At 39.3% G+C, this 23,350-nt stretch overlaps 1 protein-coding gene across 3 annotated transcripts in view; it reads right to left on the bottom strand.

Moving 5' to 3' along the window:
* Positions 1-22,182, bottom strand: part of LOC126872322 (voltage-dependent L-type calcium channel subunit beta-2) — a 29,713-nt gene extending 7,531 nt beyond the window's left edge. Inside the window, exons 1-10 of one of the 3 annotated variants that reach the window (XM_050632139.1) lie at positions 17,315-17,714; positions 13,464-14,030; positions 9,073-9,189; positions 7,438-7,557; positions 7,158-7,368; positions 5,654-5,742; positions 3,611-3,747; positions 2,880-3,045; positions 2,444-2,813; positions 1,903-1,941 (exon numbers count right to left, since the gene is read on the bottom strand). In XM_050632139.1, coding sequence (XP_050488096.1) covers positions 1,903-1,941; positions 2,444-2,813; positions 2,880-3,045; positions 3,611-3,747; positions 5,654-5,742; positions 7,158-7,368; positions 7,438-7,557; positions 9,073-9,189; positions 13,464-13,514 — 1,300 coding nt within the window. In that variant the 5' untranslated portion in view covers positions 13,515-14,030; positions 17,315-17,714. Of the gene's footprint in view, positions 1-1,902; positions 1,942-2,443; positions 2,814-2,879; positions 3,046-3,610; positions 3,748-5,653; positions 5,743-7,157; positions 7,369-7,437; positions 7,558-9,072; positions 9,190-13,463; positions 14,031-17,314; positions 17,715-20,509 lie in introns of those variants that run through there. The other 2 variants (XM_050632140.1, XM_050632138.1) reach the window with 2 other exon arrangements.
* Positions 22,183-23,350: the final 1,168 nt, after the last annotated feature.

The raw sequence follows: 23,350 nt of genomic DNA, 5'->3' as shown, positions 1-23,350 counted from the left end.
CGTTTTGGTGGAGATTATTGCGATTCATCGAATGAGGACTTTTTTTTTTACGATGAAACGAAAGAGAAAAAGATAGAGAGTATGCAAGGGTGGACGGTCACGCGCTTGTTTACGTGTTGTTAGTCTTGCGTAGCATGTTACACGCGTGGATTTTACGTGATCAACCCTTAACTGGTAGCTCATAAGATTTATTTTAAGATTTTGGATCCAACCAGGCGGTTACTATTCACGTGACACGTATTTCCTTCTGTCTATTAATATTCTCTGAGCATAAACATTGAAAAATTGAATCTTTGACGACATGCTAGTGCAAAATTATCGAAACGATGATTTTCTAGTCCGTTCTTCGTGCAGTCGATAATTTTACAAGAGGAGGAATAAAATTCTTCCATATATACAAAATGAAATTAACCAAAAGTAAGATTTTTTTTACGTTAAAATATATAAAAAAAATTCACTATGGTAAATGTTCAAATACTTTTACGAGCCTTCGTATACAATGTCATAATTGCGAAAATTGTTTAGAAATTATTCTACCGTACCAGTTGAGGGCATTGAACAAAAAGAATGAACGATCCATGAAACATGATAGCTTCATTCACGATACTATCAAGAAGACGTTAGTCTTTTCACTTTGAGAAGTCTTTGTCCGTGACGACATCGTGAACGCATGCTCTAAACGCTTTTAATGAATATTAATAGTCGAACAGATGTCACGGGTAAATCCACTCGTGTCAGGGTAGTAGACAGAGCGCAGCGTGCACGAGGTAAGCTGCAGCTAGAATTATATTAAACGATCGTAGAGATGAGGATGAATAATAGAGGCGGTGAAACTGACGACGAGGGATGGTCGTGTCTTTCTGGTGGAGCGCAGAAAGGAAGTGGATATGAGCAAAGAAAAACAATATGAAAACGTGATTGAAACTAACGAGAACGAACGCGCCATTGTCTTGCAGAGGTTGATACATGTTTGCCGATCCATATATCGTCGCTGAAAAGAAATTCAATATAAAGGTGTCGTGCTTTCTGTACGAATATCTTTCACCGTGATACGTGTATTTTTCTTGATAGTTCAAAGACTGCTAGTTTATTTTTAATCTGCCAAATCATGCGGAAAACGCGCAAGTTAAAATAATAAGTTTGTAGGTATAGTTTAAACCAGCGTTGTTCGCGTTGGTGGAATCTCCTTTCTTCCTTTCTTTTTTTTTTTCTTTCTTTTTTATAGAACGTGATATTAAAATTTTTATAAGAGGAAAAGAAAAAGAAGGTTAAATAAGATTCTTGGAATTTCCGAGTTTATTTCGAACAGCGCTGATTTAAATAGAAGAAACAACGAGAGCAGGGTATATACAACGAAAATGAGAGATATAACTTCTCGCGCGTCATTCAGACGCTATAGCGTGCACACGAAGAAGAAGGACGTGCAGCGTACATCGAACGATATATCGTAATAATTTACAAGGCTGAGTATAGGTCTGCAACCAGCGACTAGCAGTCTTTCCAATAAAGAGTAACTCTACGTTCTAACACGAATCCATGCAACGGCTACGTGCAGCTAATGATACAACTACAGATGTGTTTCATTACTAGCTTCGAATGTCGCCATTGCTCTTTCTCGAGAATCCAACTCTCGATAACAAAAAAGAAAAAAAAAATGGAACAAAAGAGGAAAAACGAACGACGGTGTTTGTTCGCGCGTTGAAAAATACCAGAACGAATATAATCGTTTCTCTCCGATTTATTCTATCAGCTGAACCTTTTATCTATTTTCTTCTCTCTATTTTTCTACATCTTCAAGCAAGTAACGGAACACAGGGTGCGCGACGTTGGACTCGTAGAAAGAGAAAAGAAAGAAAAAGGGACGTGTGTACAATTTTGCGCTCGAGAAAAAGGTTGGGTTACCTCTTGGCTCGTGGCCGTAGTAACTCTCATGATGGGCACCTGAAGAGGCAAGAAGAAAGTGTCGAGTGTTAGTTGACGGAATTGGGGCTCGTTAGAGTTTCAAGTGAGCTAGAAACCTCGACCCAACCAGCCATGACTGAGAGGTGAGGATCGCATTGAGACTGTGTGAAAAGGATTGACAGTCGTGGACGAGAATAATGATGATGATATGTCGCGATCACCGAGCTTAAATAATTCTCTGTGGTAAGTAATTGACTGATATATGATTCGATGTCGTTGTCTAGATTTCCAGTCTGAGTCTATCGAAATCAAATCACGAAATACACAAAATTCCTCTTTTTACCAGCAATTAAACGACCCAATTTTAAAATACCTTTGAAATACAAATACTCTACTCGTCTATGAAGGTGTACAATCCTAACCAGGCCATTCTCCGCGATAATGAAACTCACGTAGAATATTTGTACTTGGTAACATTCTGCTACGAGATCCTCGATGATAATATGCGACCATAATCGACGCGTCACAATGAATATGATACCTGATGTGACGCGAGGTGTTAACGCGTCGACCGGTGCATCCGGTGCAGGGATCGGACGTGGCACTGTAGCGATCACTTGAGGATGCGTGGCCCTCCAGTAAGCTTCCAGGTACTCAGCTACGTGTTCGCAAGCTTCCTCCAGCTGATTCTCATCCAAGATCACGTCGAACATCTCTGTAGGACACTGAGCCAATTTCTCAGCAGCCACCATTTGTACGTTCAGATGTCTGATCTGCGACTTTCCACGCGACTTGATCAACCTTTGGAGCACTTTAGGTGACGAAATCTTCAGGTAGACGATCGTTGGCGCCAGGCTGGTCTTAGCTAACTGCGACGGATGATTGATGGTATCGCAGTCCAAAACTACCAACTAGAAATTAATAATGGTAAGTGGACAATGTTTAGAAACGAGAGGATCAAATGGTTGATAAAGTACCTGAAGGGTTCTGGCAAGCTCAAAAATCCTCTCGATCTCAGCTTGAACCTCCGCCAAACAACTGCTCCTGCTCGTGGATCGTTCCATGATCGCTCGTTTTGATGGATTGTTCAGCAACGATCTCTTTGCCAGTGAAATGTCTGCCATTACCCTAGTGATAATTATTCTGAAATCGTAGAAACAAATATTTAGCCAGATGTGCGAAGAATGGAATACTTCCTCGTGCAAATAGAATAATATTCGAATAATATCAATTTACAAAACATCCTTCGTTTCTTGTCGTATAACATGATAAAGTATTATATAAACATAATTATTCAAATAACATTGGCTCACAAAATATTTTTATTTTGTTGTCATATTGTATGATAAGATATTATATAAACCTCACAAAGACTAGCTATTAACTATGTAATAAATTTCTTCAATATTTGAATTTTATTCTTAAGGAATGTGCCAAGTATAAATTAATTTAAATTCATCTTACGTATAGCGTACCGTTATTAGTAAAATAACTTGCTACGAATTCAATAATTTTTAGTAATAGTAATGAAAAGAGCAATCACAGAAAAAGTATGAGTGATGGAAGAAGTCTATTTGCAGATTCGAATTCAGCATGCACATGTACATAAATGTTACGGAAAATATGCAAATAGATGTTCAATAATTGCTCTTATAAAAATAATTGCTCTTCGACTAAGAGCTTCAACTTTAAAGAAAGCTTCGCGTACCTGCCTCGGAACCGATGTTTCAAATAATCAAACAACGCCTTTTGCATCATGTCCGTCACCTGATAACCTTTCAACGATGGACCGACCAGGACGACAGGCCTCATAGATGGTACAACGTCGTACGGCGTGGTTGTTTCCTGAAAGCGAGACAAACGAATGAGTCTAGACCGACTAAGAGGATGTCCTACACGCCAGGATCTGCCCCAAGATAGTCTCTCACTTACGTAGGACTTCGTGCGCACGGAATGCAACATTGAAAACATTGAAAACAGTTAATGGCCACGTCGACTGGAGACAGTATACGACCTACCCTCCTGCGCGGCCAAAGTCCTTCTCACGGTAATATCGCCATCTCATCGACCATCTTTCTTCAGCATTCCAAAGGCACTTTGGCCAAGCAGAGTCTGTTTTCTTTCTTTTCATTTTTTTTTTTTTTTTTTTTTTGTAAACTACTGATCAACCTAAGCTATCAACGATCTCCTACGCACTAAATCTGTTCTCGTTAGAAGCCATCATTCTACCGTGTTTTCGGCGAACCATTTTCAGCAAACGGACCACGTGGTTTCATCAAGGTCAGGGCATCTTCGACGAGATCGTCCTCGTCATGGTAAAATGGTCCGCTAAGATCGAATAATTGTTACTTGATTATCGATCGATGCTAGAAATTGCTACTCACATCGACACACTGACGTATTGTATATGTGTGGTTAAAAAAGGAAAGAGTACAGGAAAAGGAACATTTGACACAGTTCGCAGAGCAGTCAGCCGAGAAATAATGGACTTAGACTTTAGAATAATTGCTTCTTGTTGGCGTAATAAATTGGCGGAAATTGAAAGTGGGAATTATCGGATAAACTCTCGGTTTGGAGAGTTACGAGTCTGAAAGCTCGATGCGCGTCCTCTGTCCTTCCTTACTTTCTTCTTCTTCTTTGATTCGACAGATATACACGATGCACAGAGACAGCAGGTATCCCAGTATCATACACACAATCGCATACTCACAGAAATAAATCTGCTAGTCCTCGCGTGGCCCACGATATTTTCTAGCACCGACAGATAAATTTAGACACGTAAGCCTCGTCCACGTCACCGGTTTTATCGAACGCGAATCTTTGCCAAACCGACGAAAAATTTTGATTGGACCTATCTAATATCCCATAGAGCTTATCTTCGTCCGTAAGAGTTGATGAGATACTCCGTGAATATCTATGGGATCCTTTTTGAACGTCTATAAAGTTTTACGCCTTCTTCGGCGTCTATAGAATCCTTTTTGCACAATGGCTGTACGAAGTATTCGTACACATTGTATTTATTACAATTAATTAGATCTACGTAATATAAAATTTCATGTTCATGCGACTACAAAAATGTTGTACTATGGACGTGAAATATAGGATTTGCTGAAAAATATTTCATTGAAATATAAGGCTATATTTCTGATTATAAGTATTTTGACACCTGCTGGTTTCACGTAAAAACGTAATAATTAATTTAAGTAATCAAGGAATACTCGATTTGAATTTTGTATTTCTGCAAAGATATCAACCAATATATATAGATAAAAGTTGTTAAATTTGGAAGAGTTATATAAGCAACATAATAAATTATAATAAATATGAGTTGATTCATGTAGTTTTTTTTTATTTTGAGGCAAATTAGATGGAAAACTTCAAAAGCTAAAAATTTGATGAAATTATTATTGTAACATTATATTATTATATCGTTATAATATTATATCTTTGTTTCAAATAAGACAGCGTTTCTTAATGTTTTTGGTAATTTCCTAATGATTTTTCAGATTTACTTAAGTGTCCTAGTACTCATAAACAGCGCTGTACGTTTACAGGATTCCTTCTAAATGTTTATAGGATCATCTCAGGTTCATGCAAACGTGGACGAGACTTTTGACTAGAAATATATACTTTCTCGAGCTGTCGACTACAAGACTAGAGACCCAAAGTAGAATCAGGCATGACGTTAGACGAGTGGACACAAAAAGGATCGGAATAGTCATAGACACTGCGATTCGTCGAAATCGTTTACCGGCTTCTTGAAGAAGTTTTTCCGTTTCTCCTTAGCCGGTGGCGTGGTCAACGTTGCCTTACCGCCGCGGACGCTGTCGCTGTCGTCACCTGTCAAGAAAAGAAATTGGATCGAATTAATCGTGGAAATCGATCCTTCCTATGCATCGTGCATCGACGGATGTCCCTCTTTCTCTCAAAGGAAAACTAGAGTGAGAAGCGATCGAATGCAGACTAAGAAACCTAGGGTACTAAATAAATTCGATGCTGTCGAATATGATTGTCTGGAGAGATCGTGGAAGCAACTACTGAAAAGTTCATTTACAGCATAGAATACTAAATATGACGTAAATTGACTGGGTCTGTGCGTGATCGTGAATAGAGTGGCTGTCGGCGAACAGGATCGATTGATCGTATCGTCGAGTCTGAACTATGAGGCGGGTGAACGTGGATACTAATATCAAGCGTGTGATCGTACTCGTGCGTGGGTCATTGATGAAAAATCTCGAATTAGTATCTTTTTTACAATATGAGAAGGAGAAATTCTCGATCCGTAGGATCAGTGTTTAGACGAAACGTTTAACAGTAGAATTATTAAACTTGTTACAAGTATGGATCTTTTTCAGTTTAAAATTATTAAAAACATGCAGAAACTTTGGAAAAATTGATCTTGGATTTTATTCAGAGAGGAACGTGATTATTTTCATTATATCACTTTGATTATAATCATCTATGTACATTTTAGTATACGTTAACCCATTCGAGAGAAAAGTACATTTTCTCACAGGAAATTTTCAAGGATTGACATTTCGAAATTTCTATGATCCTGTTCGAGGATTACATATCTTTATCTCGAAACCAACGTCATTTCTTAATCTTATGTAATACTCTCTGCAATACACGATTTTACTTCTAGTGACTAATAACGATAACACAAATACCTTCATACGACGCATAGGATGCGTCAGCATTTGATTTTACATCAAATAAATACTGGCATGTCCAGTGCGTCACCGGTTTCGAATAGGTTAAAGTAAATGATCGGTAGTTCTAGAGTTAAGAAGGCGGTCAAAGTACATGCAGAAATATTTCCAATGACCAACGCAACGTTAGCTGAATTTCCTATGATCTAACTCGCAGAACTCGATCATCGCTAGTCGAGGATTCACTCTCTTAACTAAAATAAAAACGGGCAAAGAAGAATGGTGAGAAGGTAAAGAAAGAAGCCCACGACATATGCGGTGTGGAAAGAAACAAAAGCTACTATAGTGTTTGTATATGTACATATACTTAGGGCCAACTTAGGATTCTTTCTGATTTTTAGTGTTCTTTCGTGTTTTCTTTCTCTCTCGTATATCTTTTCTGTCTCTCTTATTTCAGTTTGTATTTTTTGTACGACGAGCCGACGATCTCCCTCTCTCCGGTCTGTGTTTTCATTGTCGAGACATCGATCGGTCGAGAATTGCCGAACTGGTCGGTACACCGTGGTTTTCGGGGCGGAAAGAAAGAAGGACGTGCTAGGATACCTGGTGTAGGTGGTGTGGAACCACGTGAGGGCATACCACTCTCGCCAAGGTTCCCTGAAGACCCTCCACGTGCCGAATAGAGACCCTTTGTACCACGTGCAGCGCTCGCCTGCTGCCTCAGGGCCTCTAATTTCACCGGGGACGGGATGAAGCCGACGTCCGCGTTCTCTTTCACCAGCCTACCTATCCACCAATTGTTGTCGTACTTCTCCTGAAGAGTTTCGTGGACGATCGATTACTTTAGATCGTTAAGAAAACACACAAAAGATAAAGAACGTACCTTGATGTGCAGGAAGTCGCGGACCTCGAAGCTGATAGCCGAGCCATGGACAGGCGAATCATCGTCGACAGATCCATCATAGCTCACATTGGTCCGTACTGCAAACGCTACCGCTTTCGTCTGTATAATTTACAAAAACTTTCTATTAAAGCCACTCTATATAATTTAACATTAATTACAAGTTATACGTTAACATGTTGGCTACCACATGGTGGTTATTGATGATCACGTTCTTTACTAAATTTTTTATAATGATTAAAAAAGGATAAATCTCGTGGACTAATAAATTTCTAACGATGAGAATCTAAAATATACATATTAGGTCGTCCGAAAAGTTTCTTTCGTTTTATAAGGAAATAATGGATGCACAACATTTTCCGTTTTATATTATTTTATCGAATTACGTATGACTCATTTTATCTTATCAAAATAAAGATCACAACTTTTCGGACAACCTAATATAATATTCGCGCGATTGTCAAGATGTTAAAGAGCGCTTAAGAGCCAGATTCTCGTTAGAAAATTTTTCTCGAAGGAATATCAGCGGTAATATTTCGATAAATAAGCTAGTTTTATTGTTTACGATATCGACTTTTTTATTGGGTCGTGTAGCGTAATCCATTATATCGCAACGATACTCGTGCAACAATAATTTAAGCATAAAGTAAATGCCGATGAGATCACGGATGATCGGTACATTGTCAATGTATCATGTGACACATCGGCAAAGAATAAAAGCGTAATACAGTGATAGGGTGCTGTCCGCATTTGTTACGTCGTTCTACCACTCGAAGGTCGCGGCTATTTAATCAATATTCATTTATTGTTCAGCCGAAGGTGATTCGACTGATGGGCCGTGTATGCTGGCCAACAAAAGAGTTTTCATAATTCAGACATGACCCGCTCTGTTATTACTTGGTCTAAATACTCGCCCTAATTCTGCGAAACTTCATGCTCGTACCAGGAAATTTATCGTTGGAACGTAGGATTAAGTTACATTCGAATGTTCGTAAATATATAAGCTCGAAGATTCGAAGATTCGAGGATTTAAATGGTCAGAAATTTTTTAATTCGCAAACCAAAAGAGATTTTAAAATTCGGTGGATCACAAGTGTGCTCCATTCTCCATACTCTGCACTATTCAAAAGCTCGTTGATACAAAGTTGAACACCATTAGGCGATCCTGTACGTACACAGGGAAGAAGAGAGGAGTGTGACGGAAACATCTAGACAACCGATCCGATAATTACCAATTCACCGAGTTCGAACGCGTTGCGCCGACTATTAGAAAGGAAGGTACAATTAAAGGCAATAGTATCACGGCTGGCAACGCGATATATTGCATTTGCATCTATCGTCGAAAACAAAGGATCACGAGTCGCTTAATTGGTTTCGCCAAGCGGTCTCCGCGTGCGAAATCTCATTGGTCTGGCGCGCTTATTCATTGACACGCTCCTCATTCCTCGGCGGACAACTTAGAGACTTGAACGTGAAGGCGGCGTCAGAGGCAATGACGCTATTCGGAAGTAGTCGATCGATACCAAACGATTTACGAAAGACCGGTGGAAAAACAAGCCAAACGGGGGTGGAGGAAGGAGAGGTGAAACTGGAACATGCGAAAGATCAATGACTCACCCTGGCTTTTTCAAGTTGATTGAGGGCCTGCCTCTCCTTCTCACGACGCAAGCTCTCTTTCTCCTCGTCCAGCGAGAGATCCGAGCTCGGCTGTGAGTAGTTCGAGTCTGCCGAGCCCTGAAATACAAAATAAACTTGTTTAAATCGCGCCTCCAAGCGAAATCCATTATTACTTTCGGATCGTTATCGAATAGTTTCGAACCGAGTACAGTAACGACTCTTCCCTGATTTTGTGATAATAATATACTTCGTTTTTTCTCAGAGTTCGCAGATTCCAAAAAGTGAATTTTCTCGTTTTATTTCTATATATATACAATATGTTATTATTTTTACAAACGGTAATGTAAAACGTATTAATAACGTTGGTCGTTTTTTGATAATTTTAATATACTCTATTTTCTGTCAGGGTTCACAAAGATTCCAGAAAGCGAGTTTCCTTGTTTTGTTTATTTTATACGTTCAATATGTTGCTTTGACGAATAGTAGTAAAATGCGCGGTTGGTAAAATAAAAGTTTGAACGAATAGAATTTGGAAAATGGGAGACTTTTACGCTACCAGTTATTATGGTATTTTGTCAGTTCTTGTTTCACGGAATTTGTCAAACACTGGTAACTACTGCGTCACGACTCTGGCAAGATTTTTCGCGAAGTTCGTGTTCCAAGAACTACAGGGAGCCCGATGTTTTGCCCACGGAAGCCTTGGAGAAGTTCTCAAGGGCTTTGAGAGTCGGGGACCATTAGCTTAAAAAGAGAAGTTTCGTCGGTTCTGAAACAACCGTAGCCGTCTTTGCAGACCCCAAATTCTCGTTCTTTGCAAATATTTTAACGTGCTAGTTTGCAACGGCTTGTTACTTGAATCGGTATAAACGACGAAATTCTTGTTTTGCACAATTTCTCATTTCATATTTGTTTTGATATCTAGTCTCCAATTTACTGTCGTATTTCATAAATTGCTCGTACTTCTGTCATAGGAACGTAACAAAACGCAATTATATACGTTCGACTTGAAAAAATTCAACGTTTGTACAAATAAGTGGATAATACGCGACTAAGTAGAGCGGACCGTACCTGGTCGGACAAGCGTATATTCATTAGGTACGTGTTTATCACGAATTTTTTTTATTTCTAGATTATGAAAGGAATTAAATAAAACGAGACAGTGGTCAGTAGACTGTCTAACATACAATGGTATGTAAAAAAGATTTGAATGTATGCTAATGTATACGAGTATCGCTATATTTCATACTATGCATTGTTTATCACGCTCTATTCTGGGATGTACATTATATTTATGCATTGCTCTTCAATGTCAGTTATAATTCCATTTTGTAAAATCGTGATGTTTCTTCCCCGCACTGTATCTTTTAACTCCCTATGATAATATAATAACATCTTAGTTAAATTTATAAGTGTCAGTGCAACACAATGCCAAAAGTACGCGTTACGAAAGTGTTACATATACTTCACGATTAGTTCCGTGTGATTTCTAGAATAATCGCGTGGCAATTGGGCAAACAACACCGGAAATTATCCGCGACGAAAGTTAGGATTCTATCTATACGTTAACGCACGCTGCGCAATTGGTTGCGTCAACTCGCGGAACATCCTGCCAAACGTTTCAGGAACAGCTCGTAACGCAACCATGTTGGCGACAATGTGACAAAAAGGGATGTTGGACGGTCAATTAATTGCCCGTACGACGAATTAATTGGATCGATTGCGTCGAACGTGATGGAAGACGTATCGATGTCGAACGTTCTCGAGCATGAAGAGACCTGGAAATTCATCGAAGCGAGAAGACGCAATTTCTAACAATTTTATCGATTCCAAACCGAAGACGACATTGACGTATTGATCCACCTTTCAAAGTCAAAGCTTTTACCTGTCCTGTAATTAGATACTTAATTAAATGCAAAGGGTGCCCAGCGTGTGTCGCATCACTCGGGCGAACGTTCGATTTGCATTTCAGCATGGTGCATTCGGAGGCAATTTCGAATTTCGTTATATAGTATTAGACGGATGAAAGTCGAATTCATTTACAAAATGATTCCCTCCTACTTTCCCTCAGCCTTCCTCACCCTTAAATGGGATCTTTTTTCTGTCGTTCTCTTTCGCTCTTTCTATCGGGACGATGAGTTCATTCGGTCGGGGCTTGTAACCATGCCAACGGCCTTTACTTAATCGTCTCTCTACCTGTTCCCCGTGCGTGACTGTGTAAACTCGTCTATGCGTGCCACCACGACCTTTTTCGACCCTCCGGGGGATCACGAGGACTGGAATGCTCTCGAACAATCGCGTGTGACGAATTTTTAGCCAGAGCATTTTTGTGTCATTGGGTAATACGAATTTCTATATTGGAAGATTAAATTAAGATGATAGGAATTTATGGAAGAAGATAGGGGATGGATATGAAAATATCTTGAAATATACTTTCAAGTTTCTATGTTTCTTGTTAACTGAGTCAGTTGACTTCAAGTAGCTTCAGACCACTGTACTAACGTGAATCTGTTATTTTACTCGTCTTAAAACGTCTTGTCGAGTTCTCAGCTATTTCTTGTCGTGAAAAGAGCAACAGCTACTAGGTAATGTAATGTTACTTCCTATTACCTTCTTGCCTCTCTAAACTAAGTTGACTGTAAATATATGCCATTCAGACATCCATTTTCATTTAACTTAAATGTATCTGAGCTTGTAGCGGTATTTTTCAAAATAAGGCCATGTCTGCTCCATTTAAGTTCTGCATTAAGTCTGCTGAGTAAGTTTTTGATTACTGTCTTTCTAAAAGTACATTCAGCGTTATAAACGATAGTAGTAAATTATAAATTAAATCTGTTGATTAATTTTCAGACCATTGTCCTTCTAAAAGGATATTGGCCATTATGAACGCTCCAAAAAGATGAGAAATTAAGTTTGGGTACCTTAAATCATCCTTCTGAGCGTATGACGGGCAGATCTGGGTTAAATATCCACTCAAAATCAGATTACTCGAACTTAAATGTCTTCGCGTCAAATAACTTGACTCGTGTGTACACAAACTTCAAGTCGAGTTACCTCAATTGAATTTGAAGGAGACCAAAGTGGTAAACGATGGAAGATGGAAATGAAGTAAACGTTAAGTGTAGAAGAATGGCGAGGTAACGCAAACAAAGTACTAAAAACTCGACGCGGATAAAAGGAGGATAAAAAGAAGTCTGTGAATAGGACGAAAACAGCGGCTGCAGGAGCAACAGAGCATACTGGAAACGCTCGGTTTCACGCTCAAAATGTAAACCAGATCGATTTAGATTGCAACGTAAAGGATCGAGGCTGTGCAACGATAGCACGCCTGGCCGGTTTTATTTCACGCCAGGCTGATTAATGTAAAACTTGTATGACGCATCGCACGCCACGGAAAATCCTTTATAAAATCGAGAAAATGTATGAAGACGCTTCGCAGGCTCCACGCTGCTCCCTTGCAACTAATTTACTTTGTGTAAGGAGGCCGATTCATTGACACCCTTTATGAAACGTGTACGCCGTACGCGTTACAAGTATTATCTTCTTATAACCTTACCTGTGTGCCTGTGTCGTGTATTACAAAAAAAATAACATTAAGGTGAAAGCTAAAACGAGATCGTTTTTCTTCGGAATATAAACGAGAACGATCACCTTAATTAAATTGAGAGAATATAAATAATGATGTTCGCGGAAGCTTCAATTTAATTCAGTTAATTGCTACAAGTTTCAATATGGATATAATAGTTGAATACCATAAGTGAAATGAATACGATGAGTGACAATTTCCTTGTTTTATAGAAATTCAATATATCGTCAATCAATTCTGCACTAAACTTTTCGTTTGATTTTTAGATTAATTATACGTCTCTTTTATGATCTTGAATATTTAACAAATATTAATAACATTAGTTATACGAAGAACTGATACTATTCCTTTCTTACAAAATATCATCTATTTTCAAAAAATTCATATATCATTTACTCAATTACTTTGTATTCCTTTGAGACGTTAAATAAAAGTTACATAAAATCATCCAAATTGTCATATGTTTTACCATGTGATCGTCAATTATTAATATGAATTTCTTTCATTCTCATGTTTAAAACCGTATGGAAACAAATGATATCTAGTTGAAAATTAACTGAATAATGGAAGAATATTAAAATTAACAATCACAAAAACTGACAATTGAAAAAAGGAAAGTTTGGAAAATATCAATGAAGAATGGAAAAAGAAAATATAAAAGAAGAGTAAAAGAGATGGCGAAAGGATCTTCTAAAGTATCTACATAAAATTCCCAATGAGTGTCAACTAATCTCTACCAAATTTTCTTTTATGACCATAGTAAGACACAATGAAAAGAGACTTGAAAGGACGATTGTCGGTAGTGTACCTGCGTAAATAGCTTGTTGTAGCCAGAATTGTGTTGATTGTATCCGATCATCGCCGGAAGCCAACGCCGTCGTCGCCAGGGCCGTTGTTCGAGTGGCTTTATCCACCTTCGCCGGGCCCTTCGACTCTGTTATGGCCCAGTTTCGTTCTCTGAACCGGCTCTGTGGCACGACGTTGATCCGCTAAGCTCTCGCTTAGCACACGCTACCGCATTGCGTCTTTTTCTCCTCTGCTCTGTTCGTTCTTTCAACCAATGGAACAAACTTAGCAATAGACTCTGCCCCGTTGGTAAAAGTTTAACGTGGGATTTTCGCGGCGTTGCTACGCCATGCTGGCCGGCGCGAAGGCCGTGCAGCCAGTGGAACTTCACCTCAGGCGCTCTTCCACGACTTTTTCCGCTTCCGTTTGCAAGCCATCCAAACGCCAGTCGCGTTTCTACTCACAGCTTTTCAGCTTCATCGCACCTCGAATCGCACCTGGTGCTTCGACTTTCGCGTCCATCGCGGATTTCTCCGCGAGACGAGATCGCTTCTCGATGATCCTCTCCTCGTGTTCAGCTTCGAACACGCTGTCGACAAGGAGATTCTTTGTTCAATGTGACAAGCTTCGAGATTTTGACGGATGAACGCAGACACGATACTGATACGATGGTGGTTCGAAATTTCTACATTTATCAAATTTCGAGGGGAATTGTATTAATTGTATTATTGAATATATTGGAAATTATATTATTGGATATGTTATTTGATCTTCTTGCAGTTGTTTAAAATTTCTCTATTGAATATTTCAAATATTATATTCTAGATGGTTTACATTTTCTGGGCTCGCTTTATTTTACTACCATTATCAAATCTCAAAGGAAACGTTACTGGATTCAAAATTTTAGAATACAGATATTCCCTTATGGTAGTATAAAGTTTAACGTTCGATCAAGTGTAGTCCGAATGGGTCAAGTGTATTATGTTCCACGTGGTTTGAGTCTTCTAGACAAAGTCTATAACGTATCGAATATTTTGCTCTATTACTTTCACTAAATCAAAGAGGAGATTATCGGATTCAAAATTTCCAAATATATGTCCTCTTATCGAAATCCTCTAAAATCTAACTAATCCACTTTTACCAGTATGTAATAACATATAACCTCGCTCATCTATATAATCCACTATATACTTCCAAAAAAGAGAAGATAGCGGAAGAAAAGCTTCAGAACAAATATACGTCACAGTCTTCTAAATTTTGACAAAAACCCTCGCATAATTCATGATATTTCCTAAGTATCCTTTCTTTCCATTCTCTCTCTCTTTCTCTCTCTCTCTCTAGATACTCTAAGACTTTTTATTCTCCTACATATTATACTTAAAGAACGGTCAAGGAGAGTTACAAGAAAGGCCTTTTTCGGATCTAAGCAACCACCACCATAACTCTATTCCTTCTCCTCTAATGGTTTCGCGACGAATCGTCTGGTAGAGATTGACATCGGTTGGTCGGTGCCAGACTGGCGGTCGTTTCATCGCTGTCACAAAATATGCTGGTATAATTGCTCTTAAGAGGAGGATCTTAACGAGGGGAGACCGTGAGCTTCGTCTTTGGCTCCGAGACCTCGCCTAACGACTGCTCGTCCGTTAATTACATCGTAGCAATTAAAGTAACGACGGTTGGAGATCGCGTTGTTGTCCGTGGACGTGGATGCCTGCAACATCCTCGACACGGTCGATTTGATCGGTCGCGAAGTCTGGTCACGTAACATGGAAACTACTGGGCCATCTCGTATCATCTATATATACAATGGGGTACGTTACTAATGATTTTAAAACCAACGAAAACTATGACAGTTGCTGCGAATAAGGTCAAAATACTACAACCAACGAAGATGTCATAACGAACGTGACAAAGTATTATTCATTGCGTTATTAGTTTAGTTGAATCATTTATTTATTCATTATTTGTAGTACGAAATATAATTCTTTTAATTATTTTGCTATATAATTTTAATTATTAGTGAGCAAAATACTCGCAACCGATTATCCTTGAATACATATATATTATGTATTTTTATGTATGCTAGAACGAACTGATGCTACAATGAACAAAGTTTTAGAAGGAATTAGTTCATTGTAGCATAGCCCACTGTATATAGCCGAGGTTTATTTCATCGTTTGTTCATGAACGCCTTTAATCGATCCATTTTGATCACATAGTCGAAGTTCAAAACGTTCACCATGGCCCTGTTGCTTGACTGCGGATTTTTATCCATTTGCGTGTTATCCCAAGAAAAAATCCTGTAAGTAGATTTTTATCAATCTTCTCGCTTCAATATTGCTTTATGACATTGTTCTTTGATATGACACAATCAGAGGTAAACAAATTTTGCTAGGATCAAAGATGATACTTTCTAAAACTACTTGTCAGGTTAAAAAAGTTTTGTCGTTCAGATCGCGACTATTCAGTCAGATACTAATTAAAATTTCGTTGAGATAGATTGAGATAAAAGAAGTAAATTATACAAATGAATTTTATAAATTACAGGTCAACCGATTATTTAATTTCTATGCAAAATTCTAAAATTGAGCGCTTGAAGTCAATAACCTACGACTCGTCACTCGTCGGTTCACTAATATTATTAGTTAATAAATTATCGTGCAAGAGAGTCTTGGTTCGAACTAGATTGAAACATCGTTCAGACGATACGACGCTTATGTAAATCGACGGTGTGCAAAGACCTTGTTACGTGTTTAATAGCTGAGACCGAAGGATCGAGCTGGTAAGGCTTCGATTATGGGTGGTCACGATGAAAGATCGTTAAGAGGATTCCAGACTTATGGTCAAAGAATGGATTATACACGTGATGTTATGGAACAAGGAGCAAATTCCTTCGCGGAATTTCCAAATTTCGGGAAAGCTAAATGAGACGTGAAAATAGAAATTACATTAATATCATAGAAAACGTTTCTCGAGCAACGAACGAAGCAACGTCACGCAATTCCCTCGATCATTCTGGATAATTAATTAGCGAGGTATTCTCTATCTACGTCGTAGGCTTAGAAATCCGTCAGCGGAGGATCGAGGACGTTACGATTTAAAAAAAAAAAGACTCGACTGTCTGGAATTATCAGAGAGGGAGGGCAATCGATTTCGTTGACCCCTTTGTTACAGTGTACCGTGTCGAGTGCGCTATCCTTTTGTAAACAGTGGACGATTATTCAGCGAGAAGCAACGATTCACGATTATCGAGATAACACCCTCTGTATATCATCGCGCGATTATTACTCGTGGCGTTAAGAAGATTCCGAGGGACACGTCGAAAGAAACCCTCGTTCGCGAATAATGGCAGTGTCCTTTGAAGAATAATAGGATGTCCTTATCCAGCCAAGTGTCCTCTTTGTCTTCCTCCGAACAACGACGCGTAATTTGCTCAAAGAGCGTCGACGATAAGCACCATAAAAAGGGAGGAATAAAAACGAAGAAAAAAAGAAAAGACGCTTGAAAAACAAGGGAGAAAGGCGAACACAGAGAAAAAGAGAGACAGAGAGAGAGAGAATGTAGACTATCCAAGTAGCGATGTAGACGTTTCATCGCTTCAAAGACACTCGAGAGAGACGAGACGGGTTGCGAATCCACGAAAACTCGAACGGGGGTCTATGAAAGCGGAGGACGCTCTCGGAAGCGGGTCAACGACATCGTGGAGTGGCGAGTTCATGTTCATTCGATCGACTCGGCCCGCCGCGAAGCGTTATCAACATTTATCGTAAAAGCCTGCTGCCTGCGTTCATCCTTAGCCCGGTTTGCCTCCCGTCTGACCAGTAACTGGACGAATCTCCTTCCACGCGTTCTATGTTACTCAACGGTGTATACCTGCGTTCGATCGTCTCGCGCGGAAGTAGATAAGGAAAACAAATATCAACAGCTTGGAAACGTCGAAAAGTGGCCGGGGTCGCGTGCGTGGTCCGCCGAGCCTCCCGGCACTACGCGTGTTCCCTTCGTGGAGTAGAACAGGAAGCACGTCGAGATGAAACAAATTGAAATTCCTCGATCACCTTCCAGTGAAACGATGCAACGTGGATCGTTGAAATTCTTCTGCTTTTTTCTTTTTTTTTTTTTATTTTTTATTCGAACACACTGAACTTGCGAATGTGATATCGGTGTCGTTTCGAAATGGCACACGCGCGACTTGACGATGATGGGGGGACGACGTTTCTTCGCGTACTGACACTACGTGCTGTACGTCCCCGCGAACTCGAATCGCGTTCCTGCCTGGGTTAGTTGATACATCGGCCTAAGGGTTTGCCGACTCACCCGCTCTGTGGCGCCACCGAGGAAGCCGGACGACACCCCCGTAACTATATCGATCCACAACCCCTCCTCCGTCCCGATCCTTGCCACCCATTGCGACCCACACGACAACGCCAGGCCACTGCACCCTGAAGGCAACGTGTCCTATCAAACTGTACGAATACACGCGTTCTTGAATACATTTATGTGAGTGTGTGTATGCGTATACACGCTTACTAGGCGCTTGGTAACGTGTATGCGCCGAGGACGATCGGAGTCGAATCGCGAAACCACGAGACGTCTTCGCCGCCGCTCTGCGGTCAAAGGTTCCTCCGACCGAAAGTGTGTCATTCGGATGAATCGAATATTTAGCCGATAAGTTTGCCGGGTCAAAGAAGGCCGGTCCAGAATAGAAACCAGCTTTCCGCGTTACGAAGGGCAGAGATGTTGCGTTTGTTGATTTCATAGCATAGATTTTTCTGCAGGTGGAGAATAGACGTTTTTTTCAGAGATTGTGGAGTATGCGTCTTGAATTGGAATTTAGATTGGACGATTTTGTTCTTTTTGAGGAATATATCGGTAGATCTGTGTTTGGATGTAGGTTGTTCGTTGATTCGATAGCAGATTTTTTTTTAGAATGCAAAGTAGGGATTGTTTTTTTTGGATTAGGATTTACCGTGGAATTTCTCTTCCTCTTTCTTTAGAGAATTGATAAGTTTCTGACTGGATACACAATAGTTGGTTCGTTGATTGGACAGCGAATCTTTCTAGAGGCAAAGTAAAACATAGTAGAATATGTATATATCGATTGATTGGAATGATTGCGTACACGTTGGATTGGAATTTACCTTTCCTTTTTATTTATGAAATTTATAAGTGTGTTTCTAAAAATTTGCTTATTAATTTATTGAACAGGCATCGTTTGCAACGCTTTGCATTGTTTATCTCGATTTTATCTTGGTTTATCTTTTCTGTAAGAAATTCATAAATATGTTTAGATATAATTCATTCATTTTGTAATAAATATTTAAAAATAAGTGTAAATTAATCGTCTCGGAATATTTTCCTTTTTCCTAAGATCAAGATTATTTCATTTGTATTTGAATATAATTACGTTACAAATACTAGACAAACTGAAGAATTTGATGAATTACCCTGACAACGAGAGGGGAGTGGAAATCAATCGACTAATTGAATTTCTGACATTAATGATCGATGACAAGCTCGGTATTCCAACAAACAAGATTGAATCTACAAGGATTTTGAACCGGATTTTCCGTGTTAATATGACGGAATTGTCAGGGAATCCAATTTATCAACAAAACCCTATGACTCGTATCAACAAGACCTTTTTTTTTCGCGTGAGTTACAGGTTGATTCAGGAACTGGGTCAAACCTACTATACATTGTACGCGTCGTTCTTTCACCTTTGAATCTTTCTTCCGGAATCGTCGGGGCTATTACGAAAAAGCTTCTTCCCTTTAAAGTTTCCTGTTTTACAGACACGCAGTACCGAAAGGCTATTATTACGTAAATGTCGCGACGAAGAGCGTCTTGTTTCGAGTAAAGAAACAACGTCTGCCCTTCTTTCTTAATTAGACGAACATAATTAAGAGATAAGATTCCAGAGTGGCACGAGTTCAAAGTTAGACGTAATTGTCTGTTTCGTGTAGCAACCGCAAACTGATCGAATCGAAGCATCCTTGAATCGAAGATTTATACAGCTTTACTCGTTCTATATTATCGTGTTCGATATTTCGACTAGAAAGTGGTAGACATACACACGTTTGATCGGTTATATGCAAGGAATGAAGACATATCCAATTTGCAAATGATGCAAAACAGACATTGCAGAAGGCTGATTTGGCAAACTTGGCGACCAAGAGGACACTCGTCCGACGAAGGACGTCGCAGCTATTTCAGTAGAAAGGCGGCATTAGAGCATCCTGTCATTTAAAGTAGAATTTTAAGAATAGATCGGTTACACAAGGCACACTTATGAAAATAATCTTATTACACTCTTAGTACGTTCCGTCGAATTCATTTTTTCTTATCTTATATCGACTACGTCGATACCATTATTGGCACTGATACACACTTTGAATTAGAATTTGCATTGAAATTCCAATGCCTTACCACAGGAGCCAACAACTTGCACATTCACAATTTTTATATAAAAGGGGCGATATTTAATCTCATTCCTTTCTTCCATTTTCATTTTAACTCTTTCGAATTTAACAGGATTATACATGTCCTCCCTATCTACCCTCCTCAAAGTAACGTTTAGAAAGACTGTTAAATTGTAATAATTTTTCTGATATCGCTGAAACCTATTGGAACGTAATTCCATAATAAATGGAACTACATACATTTCCATTCCAAGCATTATACTCGACCAAATACCTTTCCTCAAATTAGAGTGGATTATGTGCCATCGTTATAAACCACACTATGCGATATATTCTATTTCAAAAAGTACCATTAATATATTCCCTTCCTCAGATTTGAATCAATTACAGACCAAATCGCTATATCTATTACTATAGTCATGAAAAATGCCTCGAAATATTATCTCTGTGTTAGACATTAGCTGTTTCACCAGAATTCTTACGTCCCTCAATTTACTAATTTATTCGATATCCGCAAAAATAGTCGAATTGAGAAGACTGGATCGATAATTCGAAGCAAGTAGAACGTCACACTCTACTTGCAATTCCTCCGATACAAATTGGGAGTTAGTAAAAAAATACAGCAGCTCGTTAGTCTAGTTTCGTTTACCTTCCTTCTGCCAAAGGGCTTGTAGTGTTCCCGTCTAGCTGGTCGTCGAAGATGCGCCATTTTCCGGTTGCGCGGATCGCAGGAAACTCGCAAAAGGGCGGAGAACTCGCGTGTACCACGTACTTTCGTCGATACAAAGAAGGCTGAACAATCGGATGAACGAAATCCGTTTACACGATCGCCTGCGTGGATCAGTTTTCGTCAGCTTCGCGAGTCCATCGACTTCCGGCACGAAGTACGTCGGGTCCTGGTTCTAAACCGCATTTATCACGGGCCGGCTGTCAGTTGCTTTTCACTTCACACGCATGTACACGCCAGACTGTTATTCAGTTTTTGTCGTTGATTGCGAGGGATGCATTGGAATTCGATTTTCTTCGATTTTTACGATTCTTTCAACGGCAAGTGGTTAGTTTCAAGGAACGAGAAACGATTGTTTGCGAGGTATGGAATTCAAGAATAGAAACGATTAACAGGCTTGTTCGAGAGATCTTTGGATCAATGCCGAACGCTAAACGCGATTGCTCGTGACGTGTTTGGGGGTATATCGAACGCATAAATCTCTGGCCTTAACCTTGACTTTTCAAGTCGAACTTTTAGGTTTTAAAAAGGGGGGGTGGGAATGGAATATTGAAATGTATATCGGGAGTTAAAAATTAATTGGCAACTATATATGTTATTGTAAGAGAGATGTTATGTGGTAGTGATATAAATTATTCTTGAATCATTTACAATTATATATTATGCATAGGTGCGTACAGAATGTTTCATCGGTTAATAACATTTATGATATTTTGCTCTGTCGTCATCAAGCCAATTATCAACTGGACCAATGAAGAGAGACCAATGAGAATTCCTATAAATTATGTATATTTAATGTTACGAAGGTTTATAAGACTAATATGAAAACTTTGTTATTGATTGTCATGAAAAATCGTAATAATCCTGCGATTCTCTGATATGAATTTATGTTTGGAGAAAATTCAATGAAAATTTTTTGAGACGCAAAGAAACAGGAATGAAGATGGAAATTTAACTTTTAAAGAAAGTTTCAGTCACAGGATTTTTTGAACTCATAAATGAAGAAGCAAATTTAAGAATTTAACGCTTCTGATGGGCCTGGAATAATAAAGCTACGTAATCGTTCGTTCAATAAAAATTACTTTCATTCATTGTCTTTTACATATTTCGAAGAAGCCACACGCGGTCAGAGTTTTCTCTGAAAGAACATTTCACATGCACCGGCCTAATATTACAACTCACTACTACTGGCTAAACAAACGTAAGAGGACCTACCACTACCAGTTTAATGCATCCCACGCTCATTCATATCTCTCTACACCCAACTATCTCTGTTTTCCCAACAGAACCACAATTCTTCGTCCGTAGAAATCGATTCTCTAACACTTTACGTTACTCTGCTAACACACTGCGTGTCTCGACCACGTTAAAATCCACGTAGTCACGTGTGTCCGCCGAACGAGATGACTGAAGAAACACAACGGGGATACACGATTTCTTGGACGATTTACACGCGGTCAGAGGTTCGATTCACGAAACACGCATCCGCGTCCTTTCTTCATCCGTGTCTCGAACAAGTAAAATGGACAGACACTGATCGGTGAGAACTGGGTGTACGGAGACGAAAGGCCGGTACGCTCGAACGTGTGCTACTGGTGCGACGAGTAGCTTTTGGAACGCATCACGACCTCCTCCGCTATAAATAAAACGGTGGCCGCCACACCGAAAACTCTGCCAGCCAGCCGGAGAGTGCTCGAGCCGTCGTAATTTTCCTCGTTCAACGAAGGAACATGGGGAAGAGGAATACCAGCCGGTTAGAGGTAATTCCTAGAGACCGCGGAATGTGAGTCAGCCCGTTGGCTTTTGAGCCGATACTCCTCGATAACATTCCATGATTTAGGACGTGCATCCCCATTCCCAAACATCGGAACACTTACTGAACAAATTCGTGAAACGATTAGAAAATTGAGAAGAGTATAAAAATCACTACATAGCTTGGACCATGGATTGGACTGCGGAATTTTTGTAAATTCATATTTTCGTGAACATAGCAAATGAATAAAGAAATACCGATAAATTCTCGATTATCTTATCTGATAATCGAACAAGAACTGGTATTTTCCTACTGTAGAACAATAAATAATATTCTCTATATCTTTATAGTTCTTAGGAACAAGAACATAAAATTCTAATCTATTAATCGTTTCTATATAGTCCAGTTAATTATCGTACTTTGTATGAGATTAATAAGTATCCCAACACTCGTGAATCACTGACCGTGCTTTCTGAAGGGAAGCCGGAAACGAAATCTTTCTTATATATCAACAAAAGTTCCATCAACTATAGAAGAAAATATAGAAGTCTGAAAGGTTCTAATTGCGAGGGTGACTGGTGAAAAAGATTGTTGCCGAAGATTGGAAAAGTCAGCTTGCTGGTAATGTTATAGGGAGACTTGGGTTTGATGAGTCAGGTAACATCGGCTATAAACGAGTATTGTAATCGATAAGTAGGTCTGGGTTGTGTCTAGGTTGAATCGGCCAGCGTGCTACTAAAATTTGTCAAAGCTGAACAGACCAACGCCAAGGCAAATAATCCCTACGATATTGTTGTTTTTGACGTGAAAATCGATGAAACGGGCTTGTAGTTTCGTGTCACCATCCTATTTATTCCCACAGACGCATAAATCATTTTGTTTTTTCATTCAGAAATTCTGGCGATTCTCAAGTTTCGCTCGTCTCGAGACTTTCACGTCATGAGATTCTTACGTGAGAATCGTTCTTAAATCTACAGGAAAAGAACAAAAATATCTGTAACATTATATGA

This window comes from Bombus huntii, chromosome 13, assembly GCF_024542735.1.
Source record: "Bombus huntii isolate Logan2020A chromosome 13, iyBomHunt1.1, whole genome shotgun sequence".
NCBI classification, from domain to species: domain Eukaryota; kingdom Metazoa; phylum Arthropoda; class Insecta; order Hymenoptera; family Apidae; genus Bombus; species Bombus huntii.
The sequence above is the reverse complement of the archived record's forward strand: the minus strand, read 5'-3'. Positions and strand labels throughout refer to the sequence as shown.